General features: G+C 41.8%; 2 protein-coding genes across 10 annotated transcripts in view; one reads left to right on the top strand and one right to left on the bottom strand.

Moving 5' to 3' along the window:
- Positions 1-20: 20 nt before the first annotated feature.
- Positions 21-4,611, top strand: ngb (neuroglobin). 2 transcript variants are annotated; one of them, XM_086049301.1, is made up of 5 exons: positions 21-471; positions 539-756; positions 2,033-2,141; positions 2,362-2,481; positions 2,562-4,611. In XM_086049301.1, the coding sequence occupies exons 2-5, from the start codon at positions 659-661 to the stop codon at positions 2,712-2,714; spliced, it is 480 nt and encodes a 159-aa protein (XP_085905427.1). In that variant the 5' UTR covers positions 21-471; positions 539-658; the 3' UTR covers positions 2,715-4,611. The 2 variants fall into 2 exon arrangements, with proteins under 2 accessions (XP_085905427.1, XP_085905426.1); XM_086049300.1 differs by having other exon boundaries at positions 21-756.
- Positions 4,612-8,078: 3,467 nt separating this feature from the next.
- tmem63c (transmembrane protein 63C) overlaps positions 8,079-16,715 on the bottom strand; it is a 32,812-nt gene continuing 24,175 nt past the window's right edge. For all 8 annotated transcript variants that reach the window (XM_086048951.1, XM_086048950.1, XM_086048956.1 and 5 more), the window contains 8 exons: positions 15,660-15,746; positions 15,498-15,563; positions 15,249-15,411; positions 15,058-15,163; positions 13,000-13,167; positions 12,791-12,903; positions 12,620-12,694; positions 8,079-11,403 (listed from right to left, as the gene is read on the bottom strand). In XM_086048951.1, coding sequence (XP_085905077.1) covers positions 11,170-11,403; positions 12,620-12,694; positions 12,791-12,903; positions 13,000-13,167; positions 15,058-15,163; positions 15,249-15,411; positions 15,498-15,563; positions 15,660-15,746 — 1,012 coding nt within the window. In that variant the 3' untranslated portion in view covers positions 8,079-11,169. The remainder of the gene's footprint in view (positions 11,404-12,619; positions 12,695-12,790; positions 12,904-12,999; positions 13,168-15,057; positions 15,164-15,248; positions 15,412-15,497; positions 15,564-15,659; positions 15,747-16,715) is intronic.

The raw sequence follows: 16,715 nt of genomic DNA, 5'->3' as shown, positions 1-16,715 counted from the left end.
GCGTGTTCGATTCTCTGATAAACAGAGTCTTGAGTTGTCTTATAACAACATCCAAAAATGTAATAACTTATCATTCCCGAGCTCACCTGCAGGAGGAGCTGCGGCTCGCTCCGCGAAGCCCGACTGGCGCGACACAAGCCAGAGATGCCTCTTTTTTTTTTTTTTTCTTTCTCCCTTTTCCTCCTTCTGTGGCATGAATAATAACTGGAGAGAGAGCAAAAGAGAGAGCACGTCAAGAGGCGAGTGGGGAAGAGGGGGAAAGAGCGTCGGAGATTGCAGCCACACTGACAGATGAGAGCGTGGCACAAATTGGCATCTTTCTGGTCTGCACCGCGGGCTGGGGGGGAACCAGAGAGCAAGTGCATCTGAGTTTGAGGCAAAACTGCCGCCCGCACGCACGCACGCACGCGAGCAGACACCTCAGCGCGGCCGCTCCACAAGTTCATAGCTCGGACTTACCGTTTTGGGAAGGTATGCGTCTTTCCGCGCACGCCCTCGCTCCTGCCCGCATCACTTGATGCTCGTCTTTGTCTTGCAGGTGCAAAAGTTTTGTCCTGAGGATCTCCTCCTGTGTTATGGCTCTGCCCCAACCGAGCCATCTTGTCCTGTAGAGGAGCTGTGTGTTTCCCCTCCAGAAGAACTTGAAGCCCTGAGGAGGATGGAGACGCTGTCAGGGAAGGACAAGGAGCTGATACGGAGCAGCTGGGAGAGCCTGGGCAAAAATAAAGTTCCTCACGGCGTCATCATGTTTTCCAGGTAACTAATCGAGGATCTTGTCATGTTGTTTTGTTTCGAACTGCACAGCATCACCTTTCTGTGCACACCTCCACCGGAAACCAGAGGCGGCTTGCCGTGTTGCCTGGCGACAGCGTTCAATATTATTACCCACTGGCCGCCAAACTCTGACACGTGCGCGAGAGATTTAGAAATGTTACTTGGTAGGGGTTACATGAGGACTTCTTTCAATTTTGTGTGGCACTCAATAGTGAATCATAACATTTGGGTTGATTAGATTACAGGAGAACGATTTCCAGTATGTCTTGTCGACGACAACAGTCACCGTAGACGTGTCAAAATTCTGTACGCGTATCCACTTGCCGTTTCTCTGTCTGATCATCTGGCTGTGTCCTTCTGCATTGTATTGGTCTGACCCGTTTTCAAATGGGGAGGTATAATAAACCGCATACGTTACGTTGTCTTCCGAGATTTATTCAGGGGTCACCAACTCCGGTCCTCGAGGGTCCCTATCCTGCATGTTTTAGAAGTTTCCCTCCTTCCAGCACACCTGATTCAAATGATCAGCTCGTCAGCAAGCTCTGCAGAAGCCTTGCAATGTTCCTGATCATTTCAATCATGTGGCTTGGAGGAGGGAAACTTGCAGGGTAGAGTCCCTCGAGGACGACAGTCGGTGACCCCTGTTTTACGGTAATTCTCTGCAACAGAGGTCACTTCTTGGAAACTGAGAACTACTTCTTGGTTACTGATTCATGCGAAGTCTGTCTGATGCGCACTTCTGAAAGAACAAATTTCCTCAAATGACCTTTCATGTGCTTTTAAATCCAGGTTAAAAGCATTGTTTTTTTTCTAATTCCTGTGATTAAAGCATTTTTAAAACATATTTTTCCAAAATCTTGTTCTTTGCACTGTATGTTCTTTTAGTAATTTTAGTAAGTTTCTTTTAACTATTTTGTTTATAAATGCTTTCAAATGTTGAACTTTAAATTGTGGAGCACATTGAGTTACCATATGTATGAAAGGTGCTATACAAATAAAGCTTCCTTGCCTTGCCTACGTAATTAATGACATTCAATGAAGACACTGATTGTGCTAATTAGTTCTCACAATAATGATCAATGACGATTTAACAAGGTAGAAAAAAGATAAATATCAATATACAACCCTATTTCCGGACACCACATTGGCTGCTGTACAGTACATCAAAATGAATATTGTTCCCCCAAAACAGCTGAAAGATTGCAACCCATGTGCACTGTACCACTGTCAAACAATGTACGTTTTGTATCCCTGCTAGGCTTTTTGAGTTGGACCCAGCTCTTCTCAGTCTTTTCCACTACAACACAAACTGTGGCAACACACAAGACTGCCTCTCCAGCCCTGAATTCCTGGAGCATGTCACCAAGGTGAGCCTCTCACCTTCAAAGTGTCTTTTAGTCAGAGTCTTAGAGAATGTATTCATCGTGATGATTTGCTTGAGTGTGTGTGTCTTGAATCAACTAAGTCAAAAAGTTCTTCCATTGCATTAGAAAAAATATATAAACGTAATAAACAATCTGTAGTCGCTCAAAAGTAGCAATAATTGTCTCTCCATCTGCTTCTTGTGGTTCGTCTCACCCATGCCAGGTGATGCTCGTGATCGATGCCGCCGTCAGCCACCTGGACGATCTTCACTCCTTGGGGGATTTTCTTCTCAACTTGGGGAGGAAGCATCAGGCCGTGGGGGTCAACCCACAGTCATTTGCTGTAAAAGCAACTCAGCAAGATTACGTCAACGGAATTGGCCGGCGTCCGCATTGACTTGTGTTTGTTTGGGTCTCTTGCAGTTGGTAGGGGAGGCGCTCCTCTACATGCTGCAGTGCAATTTGGGCCAGGCCTACACGGCGGCCATGCGTCAAGCCTGGCTCAACATGTACGGCATCGTGGTGGCCGCCATGAGCCAAGGATGGGCCGAGAACGGCGAGGACAAGGCTGACTGAGGCGCCGCCGCGTGAGCCGCTGAGCTGTTGCTGTCCTCTCGCTCATTGTGGTTGCCATGGAACACGGTTGTGTAACTCGCAGCGTTGTGGCTTTTTTTCTCTTTTTTTTCGCTGCTGTACATTTGCTGTACATTAGTCGGGAGTGCAAAGGCGAATGTACGGTGTGGCCACACTCTACCGATAGCAGAGGTTCTTTTCTTTGCGGTGGTGTTTAGCAAGCGGGGTGAAAATCAGCCGCTCTGAGCAAAGCAAAGAAGAAGCACGAGGGTTAACTTGTATATAATGCCTTTTATTCTATCTTCTGACCGTCGTGAAATATGTGATGTATCTTAAAAGTGTCGCCCATCGATGAATATTCTATTTACGCGTCACGCAAGTGATACGGGTTAGCGCGGACCCACACGGGGAGCTCTGGGTCCAACTGTGACCAAAACAAAATGGAATCACTTTACTCATAGAAGTGTTTTTTTTTGTTTTGTGTATGTTATCCAACTTTTACTGTATCTACAAAAGGCTAAGATAACATTTTTCCTGTAGACGCTCTACCAACAGCTATTGACAAAAACTGTTATACACTGATAGCTTTCTACTGTAATCTCTGACTGTTACGGTGTCCCCGTGCATTTTACTTTACACGGTGTGCGACACTCCCTTCAATGGAGGCCGTGAGTAAGTATCTCAATAGTCTTCATCCGACTGTTAACAAACATGACTGTTATGTTCAGGTAAGGGGTGTATAGTAGTACTTTGATCACTTTCAACTTTTGGTGTTCATCACTGTCGTCATTTATGTCAGTGTCATTGTGGCAAATGGCGATGTGAACACGAGCACGAAACAACTGATGGTAAACATTTGTTTTCAATTTGAACATACATGACCTCTTAATTGATTGCTAAGGGATAGTATGCATTCTGTGTGTATCATCGCACTGGTCAACAGCAAATTTGAATCAGAGATGACTTTACTGTATGTGTCCCTAAATGTATTTGTGACGCTGATTTCAGAAAGGTTTTTTTTTCTTTTTTTTTAAAGCACATCAGGTTTTTGATATATTTTCATTATTTGGTGCAGCACAAATTCTACCTTGCATTGTAATTTATAGCTATGATGTCTTGTCAAAGTGCTATATAAGTAAAGATGAGTTGAGAGTTAAGAAAAAAATCCACCTGTTGCGTAACTATACTACTGAATCAATGACATCATTGTGAAAATGGATGGCTGGATATTATTATTATGAAAACCTGATGTGCCAAAGAAAAAACTAGGGCAGATTTGGAATCAGCCCGCTCCCCAAAATCATCTTGAAAAGTTGACTTGCATCTTTGATTAAACAAATTTGTAAAAAAAACCAAAAAATGTTGACCAGTGTTATTAGCATAATTATTGTTATGAATTTCTTTCAATGCCAAGTATTTTAACAGCAGTGTGCCAAGTATTTCATAACACCATACAACTGTAAATCCAAGTTGCTGATATGTGGTTATTTACGCTTTATCCTGAGTTTACATTTAAAAGGTTTATTTTTATATTCGAAAATTAGATGTATATGAACCAGAGCCATTGTTTTACAGTGCATCCACCTGCTCTTAAAGACGATTAAATAAATTTTCTATGAATATACTCGCACTGGTCACTGAATTAGGTACGTAGAAGCAATCTGATGAGATCCAATACAGGATGATTGACACTGTCACAGAGGCATTCATTTAATCATGTTCGTCATTGGAGTTTGCAGGTGCAAGAAGTTTTCTGCAACATGTTGAGCGGTGTTCCTAATATGTTGCCACTCATGTGTAGCTAAATAAGGCAACCAAAATATTAGAAACAGCTCCCAGTATGATGCAGCGCAGTTCAACACCGCTGCCGACCGTATTAATAAACGACTATTTTTGTCAAGGCAGATATCCGGAGAGTGTATTTAATCCCTGCGTTGTCTGTGTTTTTCCAGGTGTACCATTTGTTCAACTGGCTGTGTAGGTGGTGTATTTCTAGTGTTTCTTTTCCTAGCATTGGTACATTGCCCTATGCAGGTTTGTCTCTATTTTCAGTCATCTTTTTACAAGGCGCCACAGACACACGCTATATTATCCTGGGAACATCCAGTTGTGTACATATTGGGCGTGTCGCTGTCTACCTCATCATTATCAGCTGCTACTGACCAGTGATGACTTCACTTAGTTATCCTTCGACCAAAAAACAAACAAAACAAAAAAACGCACATGATTAGAGTTAATAATGCAAGCAAGTAAGCACTCTTTGTAAACTGGATTCCATGCTACACTTCCATAACTTTTGTGTGTGCATACTTAAGACTTAATAAAGTGATTTCTTGTGGACATTTTACAGCAAATCCGGGTCAGTGTGTTGTCTCATTGTCGCAGATGGTCCCAACACAATGGCGGCCATTTGATTTCAGTCACACGAGGCCCGATATCTTTTACACTGCCAGTTACGTAAGAGCCATGAATGGCTCATCGCCCCGAGCGGCAGAGATGAGGGCGACTTCAGACACATCAGCCCATTTACCCATGCAACCGCACAAATATCACATCAAGAGGGACAGGAGCGGCAAAGATTTGCTGAGAATCGACAAATTCAGGCAATGTCTTGGAGATAATTGTATCCCCGCGGGCTTGAATATCGGTTTGTGCATGCATAAGTGACTGAGTCGGGCTTGTATCATCCATGAGCAGGCTGTCTGTTCTGCTGTTGGATCTGTGGCTGACATGGCCTTAATTTGTCTCTGTGCACACTGCCAACCAACGCTCCTCACTCGATAAGTGTCTCCAGTATTTATGCTGCTTCACAACATGCACTCGTCTAGCCACTGGGCTGGAGACGGATGAGACGCTGACCCAAGCCTCTCTCAGGTCACCTAACAATACGGCGTGACTGCTACGGTGAATAAAGGGGCCAAAAGATAATGCGTGGCAATTAGTTCATGATTTGTCACTATAGTGCTACAGTCCTGCCTTGTACGCGGGGATTCGCTCTGAAGGTTGTCGTCTGCGAGAAAAGATATTATTTTTAGAAAGTCTGCAATGTGTTTTGGAAAGAAGGGGTATTGAATGTTGTCATGGCAACTGTTAAGCGGTGTGTGCAAGAGTGTGTGTGCATGTGCTGGCGCGCTCGTGTTTGTTTTTTTGACGAAAGAGCAGATCAAGGCATATCGCTGAGTCGTCCTGAATAAGAAGACGGAGAGCGGACAGAGAGAGGGCAGTGACCGGCGCAGGCTTAGCTTTGTTCAACATCTTCAAGACGACCTTTTCACAAATTTAATTTTATGTTTTTACTGGATCACTTGAAAGTATTTTGTGTTTTGAATTATGAGCAGATCCTTCCTTTCCGCATACTTTGGCCTTTCTTTCACTTTGGTAGAGGTTAATCTTCTTAGGTTAGCCTCACCGATCTATAAAATTTTGTTTCAAAACTTTTGGGGCTCATCTCTGTACTTGATGGCAAAATCCAATCTGGCCCAGAACACATAAGATCATGAGTATGAACCATAGCGGCGGTAATATCATGGCTTGGACTTGCATGGCTGCTTCTGGAAGGGGCTCACTAGTCTTTATTTATGATGTAACTCATGATGGTAGCAGCAGAATGAATTCTGAAGACCACAAAACCATTTGACAGTTTACAAAAAAATGCATCCAAACTAAATCGGCAGAAGCTTCATCATGCAACAAGACAATGACCCAAAACACACTGCCAACACAACAAAGGACTTCATTGGGGGGATACAATGGAAGGTGTTGGACTTGCCAAGTCAATCATCGGACCTTAACCCAATAGAGCTTGCATATTACCTCCTGAAGAAGAGACTGAAAAAACGAGAACTGAAAGAGGCTACAGTAAAGGCCTGGAAAAGCATTTCCAATGAAGAATGCAACAGTGTGGTGGAGTCAATCGCAGGCTTGATGCATTTATTGCAAGTCAGGGTTATGCCGCCAAACATTAAAGCAGTTGTTTCCTGCAGGAGGTCGACGTCTTTTCTATTCAAAGCTTCTGGCCAGGAGAGTGGAAGAGGAAAGTGACAGTTTGCGTACCTGGAGGAATTCACCTTTCACGGAGAAGCATGTTGCCACGGGTGACAGGGGAAATGTCAGGGACTTAGCGCTCGTGTTAATAACTGTTAGCAATGAGCAAGCACTGCAAAGCATAAACAGTCACATAGGCAGAGCTTCAAATCATTTCACTGCAAGCTCTTTGTGGTATAATTCATATTTGATACACATTACCATTATGCAATGCTAATGCTTTCTGATGTGTCATGCACTGTGTTGATCTGAAATAAGCACCTAAAATAATTTCTGCACAATTGGGAATCATATCACCCCCAAGCAGAAGAAACACATTAAGCATGCAAAAACTACGACATGGTGTTGCATTTTGAAATTTGGTTCCCCGTCCTGCCATATAATGGAAGCCAGTAATCTATTCTGCAGCATGTGCTGAGGCTGGTTCGTATGCAGACGCACTTCTTCGGCCATTAGTTAACATACTTTTGCATTCATTAATGTGGCGGCTTCAGCCTAATGGTTATTCTTGGTCAGGGGCATTGGACCTTGTTTTCATCAGACAATTTTTATCGGACCATAACAGTTTCCCTTCTTCTCTCTCTCTCTATCTTTTTGGTGCAAGATAAGGATTCTTGCCATACTACCCCTGACATAAGAAGACGACTAACTTGACACATGAGCTAATCAGCAAGTTCCTTCTGTCAATGTTGCTGTCAACCTCTTGGCAGCCTCCCTGGCCAGTTTGTCTTATTTGGTAATCATTTTTGGAGAAGTGTCCAGTTCCTTCTAATGTGACTCCCGTATTTTCTAGACTTAATGACAACTGTCCTTACTATGTTCCACGGTATAATTAATGACTTGCAAATTGTTTTGTACCCTTCTCCTGACTAAAACCTCTAACAATGAGATCCCACTGATGCTGTGGAAACTCTCTGCGGAGCACGACTTGTGCTGTGAGATATGACATAAACAAAGCCGAACACCTGAACTTTATTTGGGGTTAATCAGAGGCACTTGAAATCATGGCAGGTGTGTTCTGACTTCCACAGCCACATCACCAGTTACGAAGGGGTGTGCACACTTGTGCAACCACTATTGTTTACTTCCCGTCACAAATTTTTTTTCAATTGGGTTGTACGGTTCAAAAGTCACATTGGCGTAAAAAGGGGTTGCAAAGGTTTTGGAACGATTTGTCTGTGTTTTTTCCCACATTATAAAAAACAGGCATTTGAAGAGGGGTGTGTAGACTTTTTTTTAATATGGCCATCTATCTATCTATCCATCTATCTTCTGACGGGAACTAGTGTAGCAATGTGGAGCAATGGAATGGTACACAGTGAATGGACTGCGCCAAATGTTTTATTTTAGATTACAGCACTTAAGACTGTTGACAAATGGGGACAAGCCTGACAGAGAAATTTTCATATGATGCTGTTCTTGGACACGACCATGCCTACACATAGTATGAAGAAGAAATAAACGTCTGGATAAGGGAAAATACATTTAAATCAAGTGATTCAAATGAAATGACTGATCAAAAGTAAACGAATACACAACATGGTCGTGTGCAGAAAAAAATATCAACAAAAAAATAAACAATTCTTGCTATGCTTTTAACCCGATGAACAAGAGCCTTCAACCTTCAATCGTTCATCAGAAGATGTTGGGACAACTACTGCGGATGTTTAATGTTTCGTCCAAATGTATTTAATTGTCTAGATATTCTGCAAGGACTTCAGAAAGAAAGATGGGATGTTTCATTTCATGCCATCACAGTTTTAAAGTAGAAGCCTTCTCTAAGAGATGAAAACATGTTCAAAAGCAACAACTACGACCTACAGACGATTAGTCTGTTTGGCATTTAATCACAAATTTTGTAACCAACAAAATGTGCACACAAGGTCACTTTTCGCAGAGGTTGAACTGTGTCACATGATCTTCATGAAAAGATACATTTCATTTGTCAAATACATACAGATTCACAGACTCCAAAAGCTAGGCCAAAATAGGACCAATCAAACCCAGTATTGCCGAGCCTCCAAAGTTAGAATATTTGTTGACATGCTGCGTTTGAATGCTTGAGGACAAATGAGGTGAAATCTGAGTGGATAACTTCAAATTGTCGCAATTAGCTCGCAATGACTTGTGTTTGTTGCCTAAAAGAACCATAAAGCCACTGACTAAACAGCTCTTTTTTTAAAACAGCATTTTATGTTGTTGTCCTCCTCTATTGTTAGTTTGCCTGCTCTTTAGTGTTCAGTTCATGCAGCATATTTCAGGCCATGCTGGATTGTCACACGGAAGGGAGCGGTTCGTCAAGGCACAGCAAAAAGAGACGATCGCAAGGTGGGGGAGGCGGGACATATTGCAGTCTTATTACATTCGCTCCAAAATACCACCAAGAGGAAAATAGAAATAACATCTGACATAAAAAAAGAAAAGAAAAAAACGGATTCAGAGGGTATTGTAAATAAACAGGATATAACGCCTCAACTGATTAACAGTTGTCAGGCAGACAGCAGATATACAAGAATCAAATACTAGGTGACCCACATCACAAATATTTGACCAACAAGTACGAATGATTGTTGATTATGCTAACACAGTTAATGTTGCTTTTGGTATATCACAGACACAGAAAAGGACACGACCATGCCTACACATTTGTAACACAGAAAAGGAGCATTTGGAGATGACCACAACTCATGCCTACTGGACACTTTGTGAATTGTCTTGTGCTTTCTGAAGTGGATGAAAGCAGTTGGTTACGGTTACTGGATTTGGCAGATTAGTTTCGTCAAGTCTGTAACCATTTGAGAGTTCTCTTTTCCCTGGGCTGCACCCCACATTGGTTGGGCATAGCGACAAAAAAAAAAAAAAAAAAAGCGCTTTGCAGGTCATTACATCGTTTATGTCCCTATAAGGCTATATTTGTAGGAACTGACAAATTGTGACATCCTTCACCCTGCATTATATGGTCACACCTTTTGTGACAAAGCTAGAACTTTGAGTTATAATTGAAGTAGGCAATTTTTGGATATCAGCATGGTGATCAAGCGGTTAGCACGTCTGCCTCACAGTTCTGAAGTTTGGGGTTCCAATCTGACCTTCCCGTATAAGAATTGACATGTTCTCCTCTTGCTCGCATGGGATTTCTGTGGTTACTCCAGCTTGCTCCCACATAGGAGACAATGTGAGAGTGAATGTTTTTTTTCCTATATATGCCCTGCGATTGGCTTGCGACCAGCCCTGAGTAAAAAGCCTGCTGGGATAGGCTCCAACTCACCGCGACCCTAATGAGGGTAAGTGGTATAGAAAGGATGGATGGATGAACTGATTGAATGATTGACATCCAAATACTGTCTGGCGCACACAAAATGTGAACGGAATCATGATGTTGTCTGCGCACCATTATGGCTTTAGCTGTGACACAGGGTGGTGTCTGCTTCGGCATGAGTACCAGTACATACGCACACAAACGAAAATAAGTCATTCCCAATCAGTGAGCCATGGCACATAAGTCAGATAACAACAAATTATCCATTTTCATTTAATTGCTCGATTTATTTAAGACAAAAAAAATAGCATTGTTCATCTATCTATGCAAGTGACATATCGAGACAGTAAGAACAATTAAATGCTCTTCCACTAGATGGCAGAATGTACATCAACAACTTCTAGTGACATTTGATGTGGTGAGATTTTTTTCCCCAATGTAAAACATGTGCCTTGGCTTAATAAAGGTTGGGAAATATTGAACTACACAGTCAAAAGATGATAATAAATAATTATCAACTCAGTTCAACAACACAAACGCCAAAGCATAAAACAACACATACAGTAGCAAAAATAAATGCTGAAGTACGACAAGCAAGCGCCGCTTGTGCTGGGGGAAGGATGGAGAGTGTTTTCGATATCTTACAGTACATCTCTGGGTTCCATTGCACCCTCCGCCTGTCATCTCTCTCACTGCAGATGGCTTCGCAACTCGCTGCGCCCCCCTCAGCCTCGTCGCTCTCTGGCCACTATCAAGCAGATATCACTCGAGCCGGGACCGCTCTGTCAGTCTGGCTCACACCACCCACACTCTCACCTCTACTCGTGTCCACGACGTGGCGAGCGTTTGTGACAGGTACCCAAAGACAGTTTTGCCTTCCGTCGCTCGGAGTCACTTAAAGGCAACGAGTCATGGAGGGGGATGGAATCTACAGTGACTGGCAGGTGGTTCGGGTGTATGAGACAAATTCTGGAGATGACTACATGGATCCAGGATTTTCGTCACATCCTCTTCAGTTCCCATCATTTGAATAAGCTCCCCATTTGTGATGCAGGAAAGTTGGAGTCTGAGGTCAAGTGGAGAGAGGAAACGTGGCATCGCGGCACGATCTCAGGTGACGTACAAGTGGAAGGCAGCTTGAGGGGGAGGGTGGCATTACTTGTAGCCCACTGGGCTGTCCATGAGTGGGCTGGAGCAGGAGGTGTCGGGGGGGTCTTGGAGCTCCGTCTCGCGGGTCTGGGTGTGCTCTTCCTCTCCCTCCTCCTCTTCTTCTGTTGGGCCGTGGGCTGAACTCTGGGAGCTGGCCATGGCGCCATAGCTGTGGTGGGCCGGAGAGGGCATGGGGGTCAACGCGAGCTCTGGCTCCAACAGGACGGATGCCACAAACATCTGAAGGGACAACAATGTATACAGTAACTGTGTTACTTAGTCGATCAGGTCATGGGGTTCATAAAGAATTTTCAGCTTAGTGGCACTTCCTTAAGTGCAACAAAATCCCTTCCGTGACACCGAGTTGGCTTCCAAGTTGTTCCAATTTCAGAACTATTTTGTATACATCCACTAAAGTATAATCTTCCTGTGGCCATCATAATCCCTTTATAACTACAGGCAGTGCTTCACTGTTTTAACATTCCTAACTATCATATTACAAATATGAGTGCACACTGCACAGTGACTTTCTGAACACCGAAAAAAGGAAAAGTTAATCGCTGTAAAATAAAAACAAGCACAACTAAAATCCAACTACTTACCCTTTGTGAGATGCCTGACTGATTATGAAGAGTGAAAAGGAAGATGTTTGCAGGGCAATACTGTCACTTTGCAGCAAGTATCGGTGAAATTAAATGCGCAACCCTCAGTGATCTCTTCCAAACGCTTCCAAAAAATTATATGGGGCAAAAATTTGAACGGCAAGTTTTGTTTTTGGTTGAACTCCAAATCCACTTTTGGGGGCTTACTTTGAAGGGTCAACTGTATAAGTTAAAAAAAAAGTCCTCAGGGATCAAACAGCTCTAACCGCTCAACAAATTAAAAAGAAGACAGGAACATTGCAATAATACATATGAGGCATACTTGTAGTTAAATCTATCATGGATATGGTTTTAACTGAAAGATTTAGAATTTGTGGAGTGCCGCAAGGCTTAATCTATTGACTTCCATGGTTTAAAAATGTACAAGCCAGTATTAACCAACATCATTAAAGATTTTATTGCTATAAATCGTTGCTAGGATTGTAAAAGTAAAAGTTTTTGGTGTATGCACATTTTAGATATAAGTAAATTGCTGTGAAGAAATTAGGATTGGATCATTGTAATTGTCAGCATAATTTATATATATTTTGATGTACAAAGTAATTTTTTTGTTCTTTCAAAAAAGACAAACAGTACATGATGTCACACTGTAACTGTGATGCGCTTTTCACAGTCCAACCATTCAATCAAGGAATTTATTTCGATTTTTTTGCAAATATTTTCAAAGAGGGTCTGACAACGTCCGGCAGTCAATGAGTTAAAGATGAAAATGAATCATACGTGTTACTTGTACAACTTAAAAAGGTGGCAAATTGTAAATAAACTAGGTGATAGTAACAAAAATTGTACTTTACACTGGAAGCGGTGGTTGAAGTAACTGTACTCCTTTCTGCATCAGGGAGTGTTCGCTCTGCTGGTTGATTAGACATCTGAAACCAACACAAATGTATCATGGAAAGCTGAGACGCATTAAAAATAGCAATCCATTTATCCAAAGTGTGAAGTTGACGTTTGATCAGGCTGACCTGGTAGCTTGTTGACTTGTCCGGTTGCTTTTTAAGGCACAAGCGGAAAAAGGAAACGGCAATAGAGGAGAGCAGTGACACCAAAGTAAACAGGGTTATGGGATGCATTGCACCTGTGAAGACATCACACAATAATTCATGAAGTCAACATGCACTCATGGCACAATAGCGGGTATTAATGGGGGAATGGCATTAAAATGAAGCAGTACCTAATCTCAGTACAGAGAAGAAGAGCAGCCAGAAAATACAGAGGATGGGAGCCAAGATGACCTGATGGATGGCGGCTGCATGGATGTGCTGGTTGAGCTTGGTGGGAACATACGCATAGTAGATGTTGTAGCGGTCAACCATGTGCTTCAGGATCACATAGAGCAGACCTGAAGAGGCGCAAGAACACATATTTGATTAGCACCAGATTTTCAACTCCAACCGATTCAAGGGAACAAAATGGAACGAGATACTACACATCAACAACACATTGACAGAGATGTCAGCGTCTGAACATGTTACACATTTTTAAATCATTGCTAAATGCACACATGACAGCCTCTGACCCTGTATACACAGCAAAGTTCAGTCGCTTCATGGCGACATAAGTGATTTCTTTGTCGATAATATGAACACATTTAGGACACCATTGTGATTGCATTACCAAAGCACTATTCTAACATAAAAAAATATTGTGTGTTCACTCCAAGACCCTTATGCAAATAGCTGTAAATAATAAAAACTATACCATAAAGTATACCATATTAATAAATGTTATACTATATGTTTTCAAGAATGACCAACTGGTGAATGTATGTACCAGACAGTTTATTTTCAAAACCCCCAAAAAACATGTTTTAGCGTCATTTCCTTCATTTAAAAACTATTAGATATTGTTTCAAATTGACAGTGTAGAAAAAAATTCACAAACTAAAATAATTATGATTCACTTACTGGTGTGGTCCTTAACACGTCAGAAAAATCGGCAGATATGTTGATCATCGTTGTCCAAAATAAAAGCACATTTTTTATTTTTATTTTGACAAAAATGATCAGTCTGCTTTCATGGATGACTACAGAAATTGGAGATTATTGACTTGAAAACTTGAAATTCAGGATTTTGACAATTTTAAATTAAAAAAGGTATCCAAACGATTATTTGATCATTATTATTAGATCAAAAATTCAAGATATGCGGTGGGGAGAATGTAGAGGATTAATTATTAAAGTGGAAGTCAACCCCCAAATTTTCTTTACAATAATATGTTGTATGCACCCCCACCAGTCTAAACATTCTAATTAATAGAACATTTGTGGATAATGAGTTAAGAAAGCAAAATCAACCCGTTTTTATACATCTCAGGGGGTGGCCATTTTGCCACTTACTGTCGACTGAAAATGATATCACAGTTGCTCAGGGCTCAGGTAACGACCAATCACGACTCACCTGTTTACTCAAGCTGAGCCATGATTGATCGTTACCCGAGCCTTGCGCAACTGTGATGTCATTTTCAATTGACGGCAAGTAGCAAAATTGTCACCCCCTGTGATGGATACAAACTTGTGCTTAAATTTATATTCCTCAAAAGCTATATTTAAGAATACCAAATACAGAATACCGTGTTTGGACTAGTATATTGAACATATTATTGAAAAGAACATTTTTGGGTTGACTTCCCGCTTTAATTTGATAATAGATTAGTTGCCGATTAATTGATAAATTGTTGCACCTCTTCAGTATTCCAACTGTTATACTAATGTTGTATGAAGTTTCAACTAAAGCCACTTCTATAGCATTCTGCTGATTAGACTGTGAAAATATCACACCGTGTCTTCCTGTTGAATGGAGCATTCATCATCCAGTATGCACAGATTTTTAGGGTGGATATCATCACCCTAATTCAGTCTTGAGGGGTTTTGCATTAGCTCTGCTTCCGAGATGTTGTTTTGTGTTGTGACCAAAACACACACACACACACAAAAAAAATAGAACGATTAACCCAAAACATATCGGTGGTGTCTCCCCCGGACCCTCCAAAGTGTGGAATTGCAAATTGACTGCAATTGTTTAGCTCCTGGTCGAGATAGGAGAGAGTGGGCGTTTGGCATTAAAAAAAACATGGCGTGTCTTAGTGTCTGGGACGAGGGAAGCAAATTTGCAGTCTGCACTGGACTGCCTGGCAGAAGAGGAGAGTGAGATTAGGGGTGCACAAAACACACACACACAGGGAGTAAAGAGAGGGTTTGAGGCTTTGTGATGCTTAGTGTGTGTCACTCACCAAAGGGTGTAATAATGGGACAAGTGATGCTGTAGGTCACACTGACAGCAAAGATACACATTGTCCAGGCGTATTCCAGGCCAAATTGGAACTCATGGGTTTGACTCTGAATCCGGACACATAAGCACAGTGGAACTTGACCACAATCTGGAGCACTTGGTGAAAGCCTCGAGAAGAGGCAATCGGCTCACCCGTTTGACATGAATACGCTCAGCCTGAGACTTTGAGAAGCAGAGGCGAAGGCCATACACCGTCAGCGCCGGGATACGGAGTAGTTCCATGGCGGTGCCGATCAGCGCAGAAGTGATCACGTAGTTGACAAAGAATGCACCGTTGTCAGGGAGAAAAACACACCTGCACAGACATAAAAGATGAGGCTGTCGGTGTTGTTTTAGAAAAACACATTTGAATACATAGACAGTACATGTTTTGCATCTTACTGGAATTTGACATCCTTTTCATCTAAGAAGTTGATATCGAAAAGCCAAGTGAAGAACAGGTCCAGACTAGGGAGAAAACATAATACAAAGTACATAGTGGGTGAAGTCTAAAGTGCAGCGCTTATTTGATCAAACGTACATGTGCTGCTTCGGTGGGCTCACCTGGACAGACCAAGCGAAGGCAGCAGGAGGACCATAAAAACCAGCAATAAAAAGCACTTGTGCATTGTGACCTGGTTCTCACCAGATCTGAGAAAACAAAACAAAAAATGACAAGGGCATCATTGTGTAACGTATACACTTCAATACCACGAAGTTCAACAACATTACCAATTTTATTAAGAAATTGTAGATATTGTTGTTGGGTGAAGAACTGCATTGCATGCCTCATACTGCAATTAATTTAATCTGCAATTAATTATTTTAATTAACGCTATTTTGCCAATTATTTTGCCATTCAAACGATACACGCATACACATATATACACATATGCAGGCGTGGGCATTTTACAAAATTTTGCTGGTCCATCATTCGTCAGCGGCCAGGGTACCCGTCCGTCATTCGTCAGTCCATCAATTTTCACGACGAACTCAATTGTAATCATCAGTCCTTCAATTTCAATCCGTCCGTCATTTAAGCCTGTCAGTTAGTCCGTCAGAAGTCATTTGGTCCGTCAGTCGGTCCCCCCGAAAACTTCAGAAGGCAGAAGAAGAAAACTCAGAAGAAAATAAGAGAAGAAGAAATGACAGAGGAAAAAGACAGAAGACTGATGGAAAAGTTGAGAAAGAAAAAGAAGAAAAAGAAAGAAGAAAAAGACGAAGAAAAAAACCCCAGCAGACTCCCACTTAACAATTCAGTCGATTGGCAAATAAGTGTAGGCTAAGTGAAATGTCAAATGTATGCAAGTGTAAAGCTGTATGAGCAGCGAGCCGACACATTATGATGTCCATAGTGCACTCCATTTACCATTTTCATCAAGTCGGTTCAGATAATGGATGGATGGATTTTTCATCTATTGAACCCTTTTTCTCCCCGGATTGACAAACCATTGATGCTTACTGATGGAAGCGCGGTTAAAAAAATATGACGGACTGTCCGACAGACGATTACAGTATATCTATGTGATCAAATGTAAAATCATAACAAGCTGACAAAGAGAATTCAACATTGTACACTTAAAAAAAACAATTTTGTCTAACGAAAGTCTGCTGTCTTAA

This window comes from Filicampus tigris, chromosome 13 (genome assembly GCF_054856515.1).
Source record: "Filicampus tigris isolate MCC_2025a chromosome 13, RoL_Ftig_1.0, whole genome shotgun sequence".
Taxonomy (NCBI): domain Eukaryota; kingdom Metazoa; phylum Chordata; class Actinopteri; order Syngnathiformes; family Syngnathidae; genus Filicampus; species Filicampus tigris.
This window is presented reverse-complemented; position numbering and strand designations above follow the sequence as displayed.

Coding starts and splice junctions, on each gene's coding strand:
- ngb (XM_086049300.1), top strand. CDS start 518: ATGCTCGTCTTTGTCTTGCAGGTGCAAAAGTTTTGTCCTGAGGATCTC. Junction 757..2,032: donor GGCGTCATCATGTTTTCCAG/GTAACTAATCGA, acceptor TATCCCTGCTAG/GCTTTTTGAGTTGGACCCAG. Junction 2,142..2,361: donor TCCTGGAGCATGTCACCAAG/GTGAGCCTCTCA, acceptor CACCCATGCCAG/GTGATGCTCGTGATCGATGC.